The sequence below is a fragment of the Suricata suricatta genome, chromosome 10, assembly GCF_006229205.1.
Source record: "Suricata suricatta isolate VVHF042 chromosome 10, meerkat_22Aug2017_6uvM2_HiC, whole genome shotgun sequence".
Lineage (NCBI taxonomy): Eukaryota > Metazoa > Chordata > Mammalia > Carnivora > Herpestidae > Suricata > Suricata suricatta.
Window position 1 is genome coordinate 61160668 of NC_043709.1, and position 16727 is coordinate 61177394.

The following is a 16727-nucleotide window of genomic DNA, read 5'->3' on the forward strand; positions in this document are numbered from 1 at the left end:
AAAGACAGAGGGAGACAGAGTGCGAGCTGGGGAGGAGCAGAGAGAGAGGGAGACATAGAATCTGAAGCAGGTTCCAGGCTCTGAGATGTCAGCACAGAGCCCGACATGGGGCTTGAACCCACAAACCATGAGGTCATGACCTGAGCTGAAGTCCAATACTTAACTGAATGAGCTACCCAGGTGCCCCTTGGTTGATTCTTTTAAAAAAAATTAAAGTATAATTGACATACAATATTATATTAGTGTACAATATAGTGTACAACATAGTCACTCCAAAATTATATACATTGCAAAATGCTCAGAATTGTAAGTGTAGTTACCATCTGTCACCAAACAATGTTCTTACAATACTATTGACTTTCTAGGCCCTAGATTTATTTATTTTATTTTATAACTGGAAGTTTGTATCTGTTAATCCCCTTTACCTGTTTTGTCCATTCCTTCACCCCTCTGACTGAATGGTTCTTTTTTTCTCATTTTTTAGGATGACCACTTCTTAAATGTTTTTATTTTAATTCCAGTATAATTAACATACAGTGTTATATTACTTTCAGCTGTAATTCCATACATCACCCAGTGCTCATCCTGATTGGAGCACTTTTTAATTGATTGAGTGGTTCTTGATTGATTGGTTCTTGATACTGTGATTCTACAACATTTTCTCCATTGGAAAGGAGGCAACTCTCATTTTCTTAAGCTGTACACCAAATTTGACACGTCTAGATTCCTCATGTTGAGATGATCTCAATTAACTTGGGGTACCTCATGTAACAGGATTTGAATCCTTTTTAAAAAAGTTTATTTATTTTGAGAGAGAATGCGAGCAGGAGAGGGGCAGAAAGAGAGGGAGAGAGAATCCCAAGCAGGCCCCGTGCTGTCAGCACAGAGACCAATGCAGAGCTTGATTTCATGAACCGTGAGACCATGACCTGAGCCAAAATCAAGAGTCAGATGCTTAACTGACTGAGCCACCCCGGCACCCTGTGAACCCATTTTTGACCAGTTTTATTTGGTTGTAATCCAGAAAAGCCTTAACTTATTCATTAATTCATCAGTTAATTGATTGATTCATTCAAGCAAACAATTTTTATGAGCACCTATTATTGGCAAAGCACTGTGCTAAGAACAAAGGGATCCAGTGCATGAACAAGATTGTAAACTCCCGGAAAGGTTGTGAAGGGGCCAAGAGGATGCATAGCCTGTGGGGAGCAGATGGTGAGAGAAGGACAAAATAGGAGAACCAGGTCACTGAAGACAATTTCATTTCCTCTGCACTTGGGCTATTCCCAGCCCCGCCCAGCACCGAAGAATCCCCTGTTCTATCTTCCTTTCTCTCAATCTGAGAGAGCTCCTGCCAAGGCCGCATAGGTTACACCCTTAGCAGGGCCTAACGTGCAGCAGACAGAATTAAAAAAGACCTGTCCTGGAGAGATAAGCGGCTAACTTGGCAGGAAGGCTTTCCTCTTGGACAAGCCAAGCCCAGTCTCTAAACCTCTGAAAAACACCAGGCTGGCAGGTTCTCAGGCTTTCCGAGTCAGACACATATGGTAGTGCTGGGGTCCTGCCAGGTCTGTTTTCCTGAGGCCGGGGGTGGGGTCTGGATGCTGAAGCCACAGCCTCCTAGGAGCACACCCTCTCAGCCTGAGAAGGGTCCCACAGGGGCCTCATGTATATTATATTGTTCACCAATGAGTCTCTGTACCTTGCACAGTGCCGGGCACATGTTAGGCAACCTGTAACTATTTGTTGAGTTGGTAGTAGAACTGGTGTTTGAATTTCTAATCCTCTGGGTCTCGGGCAGAAACCAGAGAAGTGCCCAGTATGTGGGGAGCAAGAAAGGAAGCTTTAGAGCTACACCAAGGTGTAGAATAGTGCATGGTTCCTCTGGGAAGTTTTCAAAACAAACAAACAAACAAACAAACAAATAAACAAACATTTTTCATACTAAAATTTGCTAATGACTCAGCAAAGCACATAGGTGGTTACTGCCCTTTTTCTTAGAACACAGTCATGAGCCAAAATGCCCCTGTGTACTAAACTATAGCTTGGGATTGAGAGTGGGGAGCCCAGGAGGCAGATTTTTCATGGATCTGAGCTTTGTTTCCAGGAAGGGAGGAGGGGAGGTCATCATTGCATCCTCAAATCCAGCACAGAGCTGGGTCCACAGTGGGCACTCAGTGACCATGTGTTGACTGTGGAGGGAACTGAATCACCCCTTCTGTTGAGATACTTCCCCTGAGTCCTTGGGTGGCCTTCACTGTTTCCACTACCCAGATAACCAGAACATCCCCAACCCACCTCCCACTCGATTCTTTTCACAGCTAAGGGTAGACAGATGGCCATTGGGCACCTGGTAAGGATGAGCGTGCCTCCTGGGTCCCGTCAGACAAAGCTAAGGAGGGGGCCACGCCCAAGCATGGAGCAATGCCAGCCCTATCCCCTGCCAGGTAAGCCTGCTACCTTAGCATTTTTACCAATTTAGATTATTTTCAAGGTGTGTTTAGTAGCCTGGAACAAACTTATTGCCTTGGAGGCAAACCCAACCCATGACTATTTGGGATTAATTATCTCTCCTTCGTTTGAGCCCAGCAAGCTTCTTGATGTATATAAAGGGATTTATTTTACACAGGCCTTCAGTTCCCTTGCCTCTTCCTCTGTCAGTGTCCTGCTTAACTCTTGTGCTTTTCCTTCACCAAGCTCTCTCACCATGAGCATACTAGTCAGCAAGACTTCTGGTGGCGGTGGCCAGGGCTTCTCAGGCCGCTCCGCTGTGGTCTCCGGAAGCAGCAGGATGAGCCGTGTGGCCAGCTCAGGGGGAGCCAGTGGAGGGGCCTGTGGGTTCCGGGGTGGGGTGGGTGGCTTTGGCAGTCGCAGCCTCTACAACCTGGGTGGCAACAAGAGGATCTCTATCAGCGTGGCCGGTGGCTCCCGGGCTGGTGGGTTTGGGGGAGGCCGTAGCAGCGGTGGCAGTGGCTTTGGGGGTGGCTATGGAGGTGGCTTTGGTGGTGGCTTTGGTGGTGGCAGAGGAATGGGAGGTGGCTTTGGAGGGGCTGGTGGCTTTGGAGGGGCTGGTGGCTTTGGAGGGGCTGGTGGCTTTGGTGGAGCTGGTGGCTTTGGAGGGGCTGGTGGCCTTGGTGGGGTTGGTGGCTTTGGTGGGCCCAGTGGCTTTGGAGGGCCTGGCAGCTTTGGCGGGCCTGGTGGCTTCCCTGGGGGAATCCAGGAAGTGACAGTGAACCAGAGCCTCCTGCAGCCTCTCAATGTGGAGATTGACCCCCAGATTGGGCAAGTGAAGACCCAGGAGCGGGAGCAGATCAAGACCCTCAACAACAAGTTTGCCTCCTTCATCGACAAGGTGACAAAGCTCGGGTCCCCATTTCCAGGCTGGGACTCTGAGTTTGGCATTTAGGATCAATCTTAGATGAGGCAGCCTGGAGGGGTTAGCTAGGAAGAGTCTAGGGTCTGGGAGGATGTTTGGGGTTGATGAGTTTGCCTACTCATCTGAGTTAGGAGAGACAGTGGGCTCCTCTTTGGACCTGGACATCCTAAGTCCTACCTATCCATCTCCCTGCTCAAGTCTCTTGTCTATCGCCTTATCTACACATAGGCTGGCAACCTTGGGAACATATGTCAAGAGCCATGGCTGCTGACAAGAAAGGGTCTGACCCAGGAGCAGGCATTTATCAAACATGAGGCTTTCCAGGGAGCCTGTTCCCTCCCTGCCGCTGTGCCAGGCAAAGGAGGCAGATGCCCTGGAGAAGGGATTAAAGGGGTTCACCTGGAAACTTAGTCTCAACAGGGCTGCCAAGAAGCTAGCAACTAGTCTGCACCCCTAAATGACCTGGTCAAGAGAAGAAGGATGCTTGGTGCCCCCCAGACTGCGGTAGCTCACAGCGGCAGGCTCTCTCCTGTCATGCTAATTGTGGACTTTGAATCAGTATCAGCTCCCAGTGATTCACATTCTTTGAAGGGCTGAACATCAGCAATGCTTTAGGTAGGAACAATGCTGCTGAGGTTCAAGCACATTTTTGCAGAGTGTACTGCCATTTTGGAAGTTGAGATAGAGTTATGAAGTCCCCGGGGAACACCGAGGGGTCATATTTACAATTCTGCTTCTGAACAGGGCCTACTTCCAGATTCCCCACCCATTTCTCCTTCCTGTTACTTTCCAAAATGGTGCTGCATCTTTAGTGGCCCGACTGAAGTGGCTGCCCACCCGTATCCTCTACAGCTACTGCAGAAGTCTATTTTCACAACCCTTCTGGGCTTCTGTGCTGGGGGATGGAGGGATTCAGATGCTCAGTCCCACCAGAGCCAGGGCCCCTGCGCTCCTCTGCCACAAGTGTTGCCTGAATGGGACTTCTCCTGATGCATGGCAGGTGCGGTTCCTGGAGCAGCAGAACAAGGTCTTGGAGACCAAGTGGAGCCTGCTCCAGCAGCAGGGCACAAATTCCATCACGGGGACCAACAACCTGGAGCCCCTTTTTGAGACCTACATCAACAACCAACGGAGCTACCTGGACAGCATTTTGGGGGAGAGGGGCCGCCTGGACTCGGAGCTGAGGAACATGCAGGACCTGGTGGAGGACTTCAAGAAGAAGTGAGTGACAGAGACAGGAGTGGGGCAGCCCTGTTTCAGAGTCCCAGCCCTTACTGCTTTCCTCCCACCCACTGGTAGTGGTGACACTTAGCCCGTCTTCCTCTCCTTACTTTCGTAGAGGAAAGCTTCATTCCTTGGGCTCCCCACTTGCCCTCCTTCTCCAAGGACAAGAAAAGTCATGGCAAGTGGGATGAGTTTAGGGTTGAGGAAGTATTTCCTCATGATCCAGGCTGGAAAAAATTCTGGTTCTAGGATCTGAAGGATCCAGGGGCAACTCATGGCATGCTGACCAACTGTCCCGGTTTCTCTGGGTCCGTGGGTTTTCTCAGGATGTGGGGCTTCCAGTGCTAAAACCAGGCCAGTGTGCTTGGACAGACTGGAATGGCTGGTCTTCCTAGCTAAGAGGGGGAGCGTAAAGAGTCTGTTTTCAGCTAAGAGGGGTGGTAGAGGGGTAGAGGGACGGAGGGATGAACTTTCAGAGTTTCAGACAAAAGTGTGTATGACTACCCCAAAACCCAAACTCAGCTATTTCTTTCTAACTCTTACAGATATGAGGATGAAATTAATAAACGAACAGCCGCTGAGAATGACTTTGTGACCCTGAAGAAGGTAAGGCTGTGTGTGGGGTTCCTGGAGGTTGTGGACACGTACAGGTTTCCAGCTGAGCTGGGGGGACCCTCTTAATCCACTGCCATGAAGCTACAGAGTTCAGGCAGTTGGAGCAAAAAGCAGAAGCCAGGTGCATTGTGGTCTGGAAAGACCTCTAAGAGTCAGTTCATTTTGTTTTTCATTTTTAAGTTGGCACTTGAATCATCCCCATGAGATACGATTCACCCCTTCATGTGGAGAACAGCCTCAGAAAAGGACCAATCAATCACTAGCCTGTCTTGACTCTTTCCTGCTGTACATGCAGTTTCTTGTTTGTTCTTTGGGGAAATGAGGCCTTAATGCTTCTGTCTTTCTCAGGACGTGGACACTGCCTACATGAACAAAGTGGATCTTCAGGCCAAATTAGATGCCTTAACAGATGAAATCAATTTCCTGACGACCCTCTATGAAATGGTGAGGATGTTTCCTACTAGGAGGAGAGCCAGGGAGGGTGAGACATTCTCAGAGGCTGGGCCACTTTGGTATCTAGGGCCCAGGAAGACTGAGTCTAGAGATAGGGGCGGGCCCTTGTTAGGGTTCTGCAGGATGGACAATAGACATGGGGCTCTCTGAGGGGCTGGGGGGGGCAGCGTGGGGCAGATGCACATTCAGAGTGAGCCAGAGAATGGGTCTGTCACTCAAGAGTCTCTTTACAGGCCTGTGTGCTTGCTGCAGAGGTCCCAAGAAGTAACAGGCCCCTCTGCATTGGTAGGAGCTGTCCCAGATGCAGAGCCATGTCAGCGACACGTCCGTGGTCCTGTCCATGGACAACAACCGCAGCCTGGACCTGGACAGCATCATCGCTGAGGTCAAGGCCCAGTACGAGGACATTGCCCAGAGGAGCAAGGCAGAGGCGGAGGCGCTGTACCAGACCAAGGTGGGAGCTAGTCACCTTTCAGAGGATCCCCTGAGGGTCTCAAGGAGGCTGTGGCCTGTGGAGACTGCTGGGTGGTGCGTCCTCTATGGTTCCGTAGTAGACCCCTCTCAGTTCTACTTTCTGGAGACATGCTTCTAATGGCTGTCCAGCTATCCCTGGAGGAAGGTGATTCCACTGTCCCCTGCCAGGCCACATGGGACTAGTTCTAGCTTGCTCAGAGATGCAGGGTGGGGGAATTCTTACCATGGCGCTCCACATATTCTCCTCCTTGCTGCCACAGAAGTGTCCCTGCTGAAACAGAGTTCAATGTCATCTTAACAAATGCTTACTAAGCACTTCAAGGTTGGGTGGGTGATGTTAGGGATAGAGAAACAAGTCAGGCAAAGCTGCATTAACACCCTCTCTTCCCTTTTGTTCTCCAGCTGGGAGAGCTGCAGACCACGGCTGGCAGGCATGGGGATGACCTGAAGAGCACCAAGAATGAGATCTCTGAGCTCAACAGGATGATCCAAAGGCTGCGGGCTGAGATCGAGAATGTTAAGAAGCAGGTGGGATGGCAATGGATATCGGTGCCTAGATGGATCAGTGAGGGGCGGGGCTAAGAGCCCAAAACTGCTAGTCTGGAATGGACTTCTGGGGTCATCTCAGGCAGCATGGACCTCCAGCAGGTTCAAAGACTGAGCCAGTCTGGATGGCTGGTAATCCACAGGAAAAATATCTCCGTAGATGAAGACAAGATAGAGGTGTTGGGGAAAGAGTGATGCTGCCTGGGTTTAGGATGCTTGCTATGGGATAAGCTACTGTGAGACTCAGAGAGGCTGGGACCCTCCTACTAGGCTCATCTCTTCCCCTGCCTCCGCCCTGCCCCAGAATGCCAACCTGCAGGCGGCTATCACTGAAGCTGAGCAGCGTGGGGAGATGGCCCTCAAGGATGCCAATACCAAGCTCCAAGAGCTGCAGGTTGCCCTCCAGCAGGCAAAGGATGACCTAGCCCGGCTGCTGAAGGAGTACCAGGAGCTGATGAACGTGAAGCTGGCCCTGGATGTGGAGATCGCCACCTACAGGAAGTTGCTGGAGGGGGAGGAGTGCAGGTGGGCCTCCACTTCACTCTCCCTACATTTCCTAAGCAGGGGCACATGTGGAGGGTCAGATAAGTGACTAAGGAAATGGGAATGGAGGCCTTTTGTATATAGAGAGGACCCACCATCTATCCATAGGCTTTGAAGAGAAGCACTTGCCGTCACCTGGCCACTCTCTCCGTGGATAGCCAAAGTGCACTCACAACCAGTGTGTACAGGGGCTCTGCTATGGCCCCTGGCTATATGAAGCTACTGCTTCATCTTTGGGCAGGAAGGTGCCTTTTCTGGTTGGCATCCCTCCGTGGACAAGGCCAGGGCACTCCTCTGCCTGGCTTCTGAATTTGCTATTCATCACCTTCATCGATGACAAACTGCTGAAAATTTGCTTTGTGAAAGAGCTATTTCTCTGACTTTCTCCTACAGGATGTCTGGAGAGTGCCAGAGTGCTGTCAGCATCTGTAAGTAGCCAAAATAACCATGACCATGAGAACTGATTCTGAAATACCTGCAGTAACACAGGGCAGTAGCACCTTATTAAAAAAAAAATTCTGTGGAAGTTGGAGAGGTTTTCCATGGGCAGAAGACGCAGCAGACCTGCTTTTGTAATTATTTTGGATTCAGGGCACTCTTAACAGATCTCTACGGGATGGGGACTATGCAGTAGGAAGACTGTTAATGGGAGGAGAAATTCTGGATAATCTACAACGTGGGGGAGAGGGCATCAAGTGTTGACCATGATTAGAAGGAACTATCGGAAAATTCATAATGACTTAGCACTATGGGAAGAGTATCACAATGATCACCGGTGCAAGGCTCTCGTGTTTGCCTCCCCGTCATCCCGGGCCCCGTGTGTTATTAATTATGATACAGCTTGGAGGGCGAAGGGCGCTGATTGTGGTTCTGTCCTCTCCCGTGCAGCCGTGGTCAGCGGCGGCGGTGGCGGCGGCGGCGCGGCCTCGGGATCGGCAGGTGGCTACGGCGGCGGCTTCGGCAGCGGCTACGGCGGCGGCTTCGGCAGCGGCTACGGCGGTGGCTTCGGCCGGGCAGGCGGCGGCGGCGGCTTCGGCTTCGGTGGAGGAAGCAGCGTTGGTTTCGGCGTCGGCAGCGGCGGCTTCGGCGGCAGCAGCGTGGGTTTCGGCGGCGGCAGCGGCAGCGGCTTTGGCTCCAGCGCTCGCGGCGGAGTCAGTGGCGGAGGCTTCAGCTCGGGCAGCAGCCGGGGCGGCAGCGTCAAGTTCTCCCAGTCCTCGCAGCGCAGCTCCAGATAAACACCGCGCACCGCAGCGCCCAGCGCCCCCAGCCACTGCTCCCCGCCCACGTCAGCGCCACCCGCAGCGCCACCCCCCTCCACCCTCGATCCCAGCCCCCCTCCCGGGCCGCTCTCTGGGGGCCTCTTCCGGGGCACTTAATCCTCCACCCAGACCCCTGGCCGAGTGCAGCCATGAGAATCTCCGGCGCCCTGTCGGGCTCCTGTCTGTGCCTGTGATTGCCCACGTGTGGCCTCAGCCACCACTGTCTCCTGCCTGGGTGGAATGGTCACCACTGCTGATGTATATAACACAGGGACCCCTCTGCCAACCGTTCTGTCGCCAATAAAGTGCATTGTGTTTCACATCAGGCTTCTAGTTCCTCCCTGGCCACTTTCTCCCCATTGGACTGACTTCTCTCGCCCTGTGCCAGTGGTCTGTGCTGTCCACAGAATAGCTGGAGTGCTCTTCCTCTGCGATTAAGGCAGTGACGCCCTACTCTCCTGTCCACTGTATGGGATCAAAACGGGCAAAAACTGGTGGTTCATTTATTCTTTGAGCACTGAGGCCTGGTGGGAGCACATTTTAGGAGGCCCATGGCCTCGGGTCTTAGAAGGGAAGGTCTGATCCTGCCGACATCCGTTCCTTCTTGGCCTTCTCTCATTTGGGGGAACCTAAGAGGACCTTGAGTTGCTGAGGAGTTTGGGGACAGAGGGTGTCTTTTCTTGGCACTGGTCCCTACTCCAAATGACATCCCGAAAGCTTTCCCTTTATCAAGGTGCACCTGAGAAAGTATGAGCTGCTAGAATTCCAGGGCTGCAGGGATTTCTCCAGAGCCACCTATCTCAAAGTCTAACCCAAGCAATCCCAGTCTGCTGGTGGAGCTCTGCAAATAAAGGGTTCTGTGTCCATTAAATATTTCCTCCTTGGCATATGTATAGAGTTTCTTTTTATTTAAAAAATTTTTTTTAATGTTTTATTTTATTTTTGATACAGAGAGAGACAGAGCATGAGAGGGGGAGGGGCAGAGAGAGAAGGAGACACAGAACCGGAGGCAGGCTCCAGGCTCTAAGCTAGGTGTCAGCACAGAGCCTGATGCGGGGCTCGAACCCATGAACGTGAGATCTGACTTGAGCCGAAGTCGGAGGCTTAACGGACTGAGCCACTCAGGCGCCCCTGTATAGAGTTTCTGAGAAGCCTTGTAACAAAGAATACCTGTTGGCTATCTTTAACCTGGCATTTCCCACAGAGGCCTCCCTTTTAGGTAGACAACTTACAACACCCTCAGAAAATGTCCTGCACCTGTCTGAATCACTCTGGGTCTCCAGGTGCTATGCCAGCCATGGAAACTTCCAGCACCAGGAAGCCCTGATAAAGTGTGAGTTGGCCATGGCAGTGCTGTCTGAAAGGTCATGGCTGGAAGAAACTCAGGCACAAGGAGTCCAGGAGCTTCTTTTGCAAAGGAGGAGACTAAGGATCGGAGAGGTGGAGAAGCTTGCTTAGGATGATAGAGCATCTAGGGTCTGAGCCAGCAGTGCACCCAGGGATCCTGAGTCTGGAGCTCCTTCAACACTGATTCTGAACTACAGTTGCTGTCTTCCTGGCATGTCCAGCTGCCTGGGTACCCAGAGAACACATAAGCAATGGAGTAGAAGCCAAGCCAGGCCAGAAAAGCAATATGTCCATCCTAGGCCAAAGCTGAATTTCTTTCAGAGAAGGGAAATGACAAACAAAGAAAACCAGAAACTGGGGCTTGGGATTCATAGGGACATCCCATCTTCATACTTAGCAGAGTAATTCAGGGCCAGTTCTAGATGATCTCCCAGGTGGGGTTTGGTAGCTATTGCTTCATCGTTGGGCAGGAAGGTGTCTTTTCTGGCTGGCATCCGTCTGTGTATAAGGCTAGGTGGGGAGACTCAATGCTTGTCCCAGCTCAGAGGGTTGGTCTGGTGGGAAGGTGCCAGGCCAGTTATGGGACAGCTTCTTCCCTCTGGACGGAGTCATTGTTAATGAATTCCTTCCTTCAGCCAATATTCATTAAGTTAACTCTCAGGTACTGGGCTAAATGTTGGAGATACATCCGTGAGCCCTGCTTTCACTGTGGTAAGGGAGCACATCAACACAGTAGGCGAGCAACAAATAAAGTAACTTCAAGCTGTAATAAGCGTATGAAGATGAGAACCCCGGGGGCTGAGATGGAGAAAGGCAGGGCTTGTGAGCAAGTTGGATGAGGGGAGAAAGGAGAGGATAGGTGTGGCTGAGCTGTCCAGTTTCCTAGTGGGAGCAGATGGGTGGGGAGGGGAGGGAAGGGGTGGGGAGGGTGGAATGGGTCAGATGAGGCCCTTCAGGAGCTCTACTTTAGACAAGTTTGAGCTGCCCATGAAGTAGACATCTGGCCCACAGTTGGAGTGGTGAATGTGGATTCAGAAGGAGCCCCTGTTAAGACCAGAGACTCACATTTGGATGTTTTCTGCATAAGGACAGTTAGGGGAGTTTCTAGAGCCATGGGACCTGATGAGCTCTCCCAGGGAGAGGAAAGAGAAGAGGGACGAGGCTGAGCTCCAGCATCTGGAGTTAGGGAGAAGGGAACAGTCAGCTAGGCAGTAGGGCTCGGTCTAAGTTTTCCAGAATGCCTGTCCCTGAGAAGTCAAGAGGTTTTTATATGGGCTCCAAAGGAAGTCCAGAACAGGCCCAGACTTTGTTGGGACACTGTCCACCAGTCTCAGAGTTCACATTCAGCCAGTGGCCTCTTTCCTTTGCTGCTCCTCCCCGGACTCTGGTCTATGCCTACTGGCCCCTGTGCATCCTGTGGGCATTTACAGGAGATCTCTACTACTCGGGTGGCAGGGAGGACCCATGAAGCTTCTTAAAGGAGAGAATAGCTGGGGCTAGTCTGGTTCAGGAGGAATGGCACCAAGGAGAGGGCTATTTCTTGGAGATGTCATTGTCCCAGAGGAATGACCAGGCAGGTGAAGTGGTGTCAAGCCCTGAGACCAAAGGAGTCAACTCCATGCTTGGCTGGGTATTCTCTGCCCAGCTCTGATCTTTTCTAATCCAGCCTGAAAACACTTCCAGGGAACTTGGCTGGCTCCTGAGTGCTTCTTCTCTTCCTTCTTCACTTCAGCTTTCACAGAATTTCTTTTTGACATCCTACGGTGGTTTTTCGGGTACTCTTAAGTCTCTGGGCTTGGGTTTGCTTTCTTGCCCTTGACTAGACAGACATTTTTAAATTTTTGAGTAAGGAGCCAATTTGTGCTGTGTTGTCCATTCTTCTCCTGTCCTGTGAGGCATGTTTGCTGGCACACGGGGAAGCTCTCAGAGATTGTCGAATAATGCCAACTTGTATGTCCTAAACTGGGATTTGGGGCCGTTGGTCAATGGTCAAGTATTTCATTTGCTCTCTCTGCTTTGTTTCACATTTCATCCTTGACTGTGGAGTGGCACATCCTCCTGTGGTGACACGGGGACCCAACTACTATCCCTCACCCACTCCCATCCCCTCCACCCCTCTCTGTCTCCTCCCTTCTTATCCCCAGCTGGAAAGAATGCTCAAAACAGCAACTTTCTGTTCTAAGAGCTTCTTGACCCACTGGTTCACACATCCCTTGATGTTAAGGAAACCAAGATGGGTTTTTAGATTTCAGGTTATTTCATTCTTTCTCCTTCTGGGATGTAGGCTATGGGCTAGAGAAAGTGTCAACTGTGATGGTAACAGAGTTACAAAGGGCCCAGTTAAGGAAACCAAAGGATTGTTTCCCCCATAAGAATCTGCCTCTAGATAATCCAGACTGCTGATGATCCAGATTTTCATAGAAAGTTCTGGGTGATTGTAGATTGTCGGAAAATCTCTGTGTGGCTTCTCTGTTTTGCTTAGAGCTGGGGGTGGGGGACGCTTGTCAGTCAACCATCAGAAATATTTGTCTGTTGGGATATGGGTGGTCCTTTCTCTTCTTCTCAATACTTTCGCCCACATGGATTCTGCCTCTGCTTCCAAGGCTAGAAATATAGACACCCCGCAACAATTTTGGGAAGCCTGAGAAAAACCCTCTTGACTTCTGAAAACACTTCTTCACTATTTTATCTATGTCCCTCACAAGGCCTTCTTTGATGTAGACTGCACAGTGCACATTTCGGTTGTGCCTAAAATCAAGGCAACCACCACCAATACTTCCAGCGCCATTGACACAGGCTTAAGGTTGAAGGCTGAAGGCTAGTTGGTTCTCCTAGGAAACGGCTGATGGAGGTATTGTGGGAGCAATCTGATATCCTTGGAATCCATGACATCAACTTATGGAGAAGATGAGGGCAGGAAAGGATGGATCTAGATGGCAGCAGGGCAGTGATTATCATTGGGGGCAATCTCCGCTCCCCCACCAGAGAACATATGGCAATGTTTGGGGGGCTTTTGCAACTGGGATGGTGCTACTGGCACTGGGGAGAGGACTGGTTGTTACTTAACATCCTATAGTGCAGGGACAGAGCCCCAACAAAGGATTATCTGGCCTGAAGTGTTAATAGGGCTGCTGTTGAGAAATTTTTGACCCATGCAAGGGGTCCTCTCATTCACCCCTTTCCTTAAGGAAGGATCCTTGTCTAGCCTGGTCGTGTTTATAGCTGAGCTGAATAGAGGCTGTTCTGAATTTGAGGGAGGTAGATATTTTTAGAATTTTTTTCATTTTAAAATGGAAATGCCCAGGGGCGCCTGAGTGCCTCAGTTGGTTAATCGGTCAAGCATCTGACTCTTGATTTCAGTTCAGGTCATGATCTCACGGCTTGTGAGTTGGAGTTCCACATTGACTCTGTGCTGACAGCGCAGAGTCTGTATAGTATTCTCTCTCTCTCTCTCTCTCTCTCTCTCTCAAAATAAATAAACTTTGAAAAAAAAAAACGGAAATGCCCTTCTACTCTGGACAAAGTCACAGGAAATAAGTGAGGCAAGCAATGTGGCCTTATGTGGGCACCTGTAAGACCTGTGCCAATGGCCCGGGGGGGTCTCGTAATTCTGGAATAAACTCTGTGGTTTCATGCCTCTGTGCCTTTGACAGTCTGTTCCCTCTGCCAAGAATACTCATTCCACCTTCAGTGACTCCACCAGCTCTTACTTATCATTAAAGATCACTTGAGCACTGCCTCCCACAGGCTCTCCTGGACACTACACAGCTCTGGGGTCTGTCTGTGCTCCCACTGGACCTGTTAACCCCTTTTCCTCACTTGTCATTTTATATTAAAATGTCTAATTTTGCGTTCTCTACACTAGAATGGAAGTAACTCAAAGGGAGGGATATGTCTTTCTCATCTATGTGCTTCTCACTGCTCACAGTGTTACATAGGAGACACTGCATTTTACTGAGCTAATGAGGTGCTGAAAAAGGGCAGGGTGGGCTCTTCAACTGCTATCCTGACATACTTAACAAAAACAACATGATTAAACAGCTTGCTTTTGTTTGGAACCTACGGTGCAAGATGCATTCTGGGCAATTTGCACATGTCATTTCATTTAATCCTCACCAGAGAAGGCAGGTGGTAATTATCTCCGTTTTCTAGATGAGGAAACTGGGGCTTAGTGAGGCAGAGTAACATGCCTGGCATCCTCAGATCCAAAGCCTACGCTCATGGCCCCATGCTCTGTGGCCTCCGGGATGCCCTCTTGTGCTAGCTTCAGCATGTGGTGCTGACAACTCTCCAGAGTCTTGAGTTGCCGGAAGTTCCAAACCTGTTTGGTCCCAAACCAAACCTGAAGTTCCTATGTCAGCAGGAGAGGTTTCTCCAGGGTTTCGAGGGCCTGTAAGGAGGCAGGTCCACCTTCAACTCTAGAGAGTTCAGTTCTCCACTAGAGAAGCCAGAGATCAATCAGGGGAAATACCTTGAGAGTGATAGATGTTTAAAAATTTTTAATTTTATTTAATCTCTTTGGTGCCAAAGAGGAATTCATAAGGTTTAAAACTATTTTCATTAACATAAGTTGATGCTTCCAGGCACATAATGTTCTGTGGGTGGGTTCTTTAATTTTTTTTTTAATGTTTATTTTTGAGAGAGAGAGAGAGAAACAGAGTGTGAACAGGTGAGGGACAGAGAGAGAAGAAGACACGAAATCCTAAGCAGCTCTAGGCTCTGAGCTGTCAGCACAGAGCCAGATGTGGGGCTGGAACCCATAGACCATGAGATCATGGCCTGAGCCAAAGTTGGACGCTCAACTGACTGAGCCACCCAGGCGCCCCATGTAGGTGGGAGTTCTTTAAACGACAAAGACTTTTCACTCTGGGTGTTATAACTTGACTTGCTGTAGCCCACATGAATTCATGATAGGCTTTGGATAGGCTAATTAAAATCCCGGGTCCATCAGCAAGTTAATTAACCTCACTAAGCTTGTGTCCTTATCTATAAAAATGCAAGTGAAAATTCTGACCTGTGGCATTTTTATGACAATTAGAAATGATACTGAGGGTTGATGGTGGAGGTGGGGAAGAGGGGAAAGTGGGGGATGGACATTGAGGAGGGCACTTGTTGGGATGAACTCTGGGTGTTGTATGGAAGTGATGAATCATGGGAACCTATACCCAAAGCCACGAGCACACTGTATATGCTGTATGTTAGCTAACTTGACAATAAATTATATTAAAAAAATCTAAAACTTTTGGTAAAAAAAAAAAAGAAATGATGCTTGTAAAGAGCTTAATTTGGTGCCTGGTATATGGTATATATACCAGTCACTGTTAGTCATTTTTTAATTCTTTTTTCAGATGGGTGAAAGGAGCAAAGATTTGAAAGAGGCAATTTTTTTCACTAAATCATAGTCTCCACAATCTTGGGAAGTATGCAGTAGCTCAATAAGTATTTCTTGACTGATGGACCGCATTAACTGATGAGCCCCCTTAGTGGGAAACTGGCTTGGCCAGGCATCGAAGAATGGCTTTTATGTAACTTGCAATATCGATGCTGTGATTCTTTGCAACTTTATGCAAAAATCATCAGACTTCAGTGGTTCATTGACCCTAAACTGGGCTACCCCTTAGAACTCCTCCCACCTTTCAGCCTAGTCTAAATTGATAACTTCTAGGATGGCTCTGTACATTAGCACCATCATCAAAGGGGCTGCCATATGCTGACCACCTGCCCATGTCAGGGCTTCTAACACTACTTCCCATAGTCCTCATGGCAACTGTTATAGAACAGAAAATTGAGAGCAGAGAGTAAAATGACTCACTGGAGGCATTGTAACTGGAAAGCAATGAGGCTGGGATTTGAAAACACGTCTGACTCCAAGGCCTCTAAATTTCCACTCCTCCAAGCTGCAAGGAAAGAGAGAAAGGAGGTGCTGTCATTTGAATTCCAGAAAATTCAGCATGCCGATGAAAAGGGATGAGATCCCTTTCACATGGTGCTTCCTTGGGAAAGGTTGATGGCTTTCAGAAAGACCCAGAAAGAAAGATCTGTGTTGACAGGAGATTTGTCCTCAGGGACCAAAAAAGGCAGCTAGCTAGTAATATATTTTTACTGTTTATTTGTTAAAGTTATTTCTGTAGTGATGTTTTTATTTTATGTTATTTTTTAAAGTTTTAATTTTAATTCCAGTTGAATAACATACAGTGTAATATTAGTTTCAGATGTACAATATAGTGATTCAACACTTCCCTATGTCACCTGGTGCTGATCACAAGTGCCCTCCTTAATCCCATTACTTATTTAAAAAAACATATATCCTAATGAGAGAAGATGTTACTTGAATGATGCATTTATACCCCATGTAGGGTCCAGTATATGTTTTTATTTTAGCCTGGTAAGAAGTAGAAAATGACAATTCCTAGTCTATGGACAAGCACATCCAGAATGAATGTTCATTTTCCTTTTTTTGGAGAACAAATTAATGGTGATCTTGAAAATTGGATCTGTGAATCCACATGTGTAGAGGGCATGTAACTAGCACCCCTTCATTCTCAGCTCCCAGATGGAGAGGGATATCTCGTGGCTTTGACCTAGAGGTAGTGACTGCTGTCTCATGATTCATTCCTCCGCTCACAAGTAAATTATGGGCAACTCTTATGCGTCCTTGCTGCAGTTGAACATGAGAACAGTTTGGCTAGAGGGAATAACTCTGCTTTATGACCATTCCCCCTAACTTGTAGGTGAGGCAATAAGGATCCAGAGCACTCAGCCATCTGGCAATCTCTACACACAATGTTCTGGCAGGCAAGGGATTAGAAGAGCTCAGATTGCTGGTGGGAGGCAGCCCATTTAGACGCCACTGCTCAAAAAGATCCTGCAGTGAATGAGAGAAATATTGC

At 49.1% G+C, this 16727-nt stretch overlaps 1 protein-coding gene across 1 annotated transcript; it reads left to right on the plus strand.

Moving 5' to 3' along the window:
* The first annotated feature begins 2707 nt into the window (after positions 1 to 2707).
* On the plus strand, positions 2708 to 8466 carry KRT3 (keratin 3). Its single transcript, XM_029953947.1, has 9 exons — positions 2708 to 3352; positions 4377 to 4597; positions 5146 to 5206; positions 5564 to 5659; positions 5958 to 6122; positions 6545 to 6670; positions 6993 to 7213; positions 7625 to 7659; positions 8120 to 8466. The coding sequence occupies exons 1-9, from the start codon at positions 2708 to 2710 to the stop codon at positions 8464 to 8466; spliced, it is 1917 nt and encodes a 638-aa protein (XP_029809807.1).
* Positions 8467 to 16727: the final 8261 nt, after the last annotated feature.

Excerpts from the sequence above, each read along its gene's own strand:
- KRT3 (XM_029953947.1), top strand. The coding sequence starts at position 2,708 with ATGAGCATACTAGTCAGCAAGACTTCTGGTGGCGGTGGCCAGGGCTTC. Across the intron at positions 5,207-5,563 it reads ACTTTGTGACCCTGAAGAAG|GACGTGGACACTGCCTACAT; the intron begins GTAAGGCTGTGT and ends TGTCTTTCTCAG. Across the intron at positions 7,214-7,624 it reads CTGGAGGGGGAGGAGTGCAG|GATGTCTGGAGAGTGCCAGA; the intron begins GTGGGCCTCCAC and ends TTTCTCCTACAG.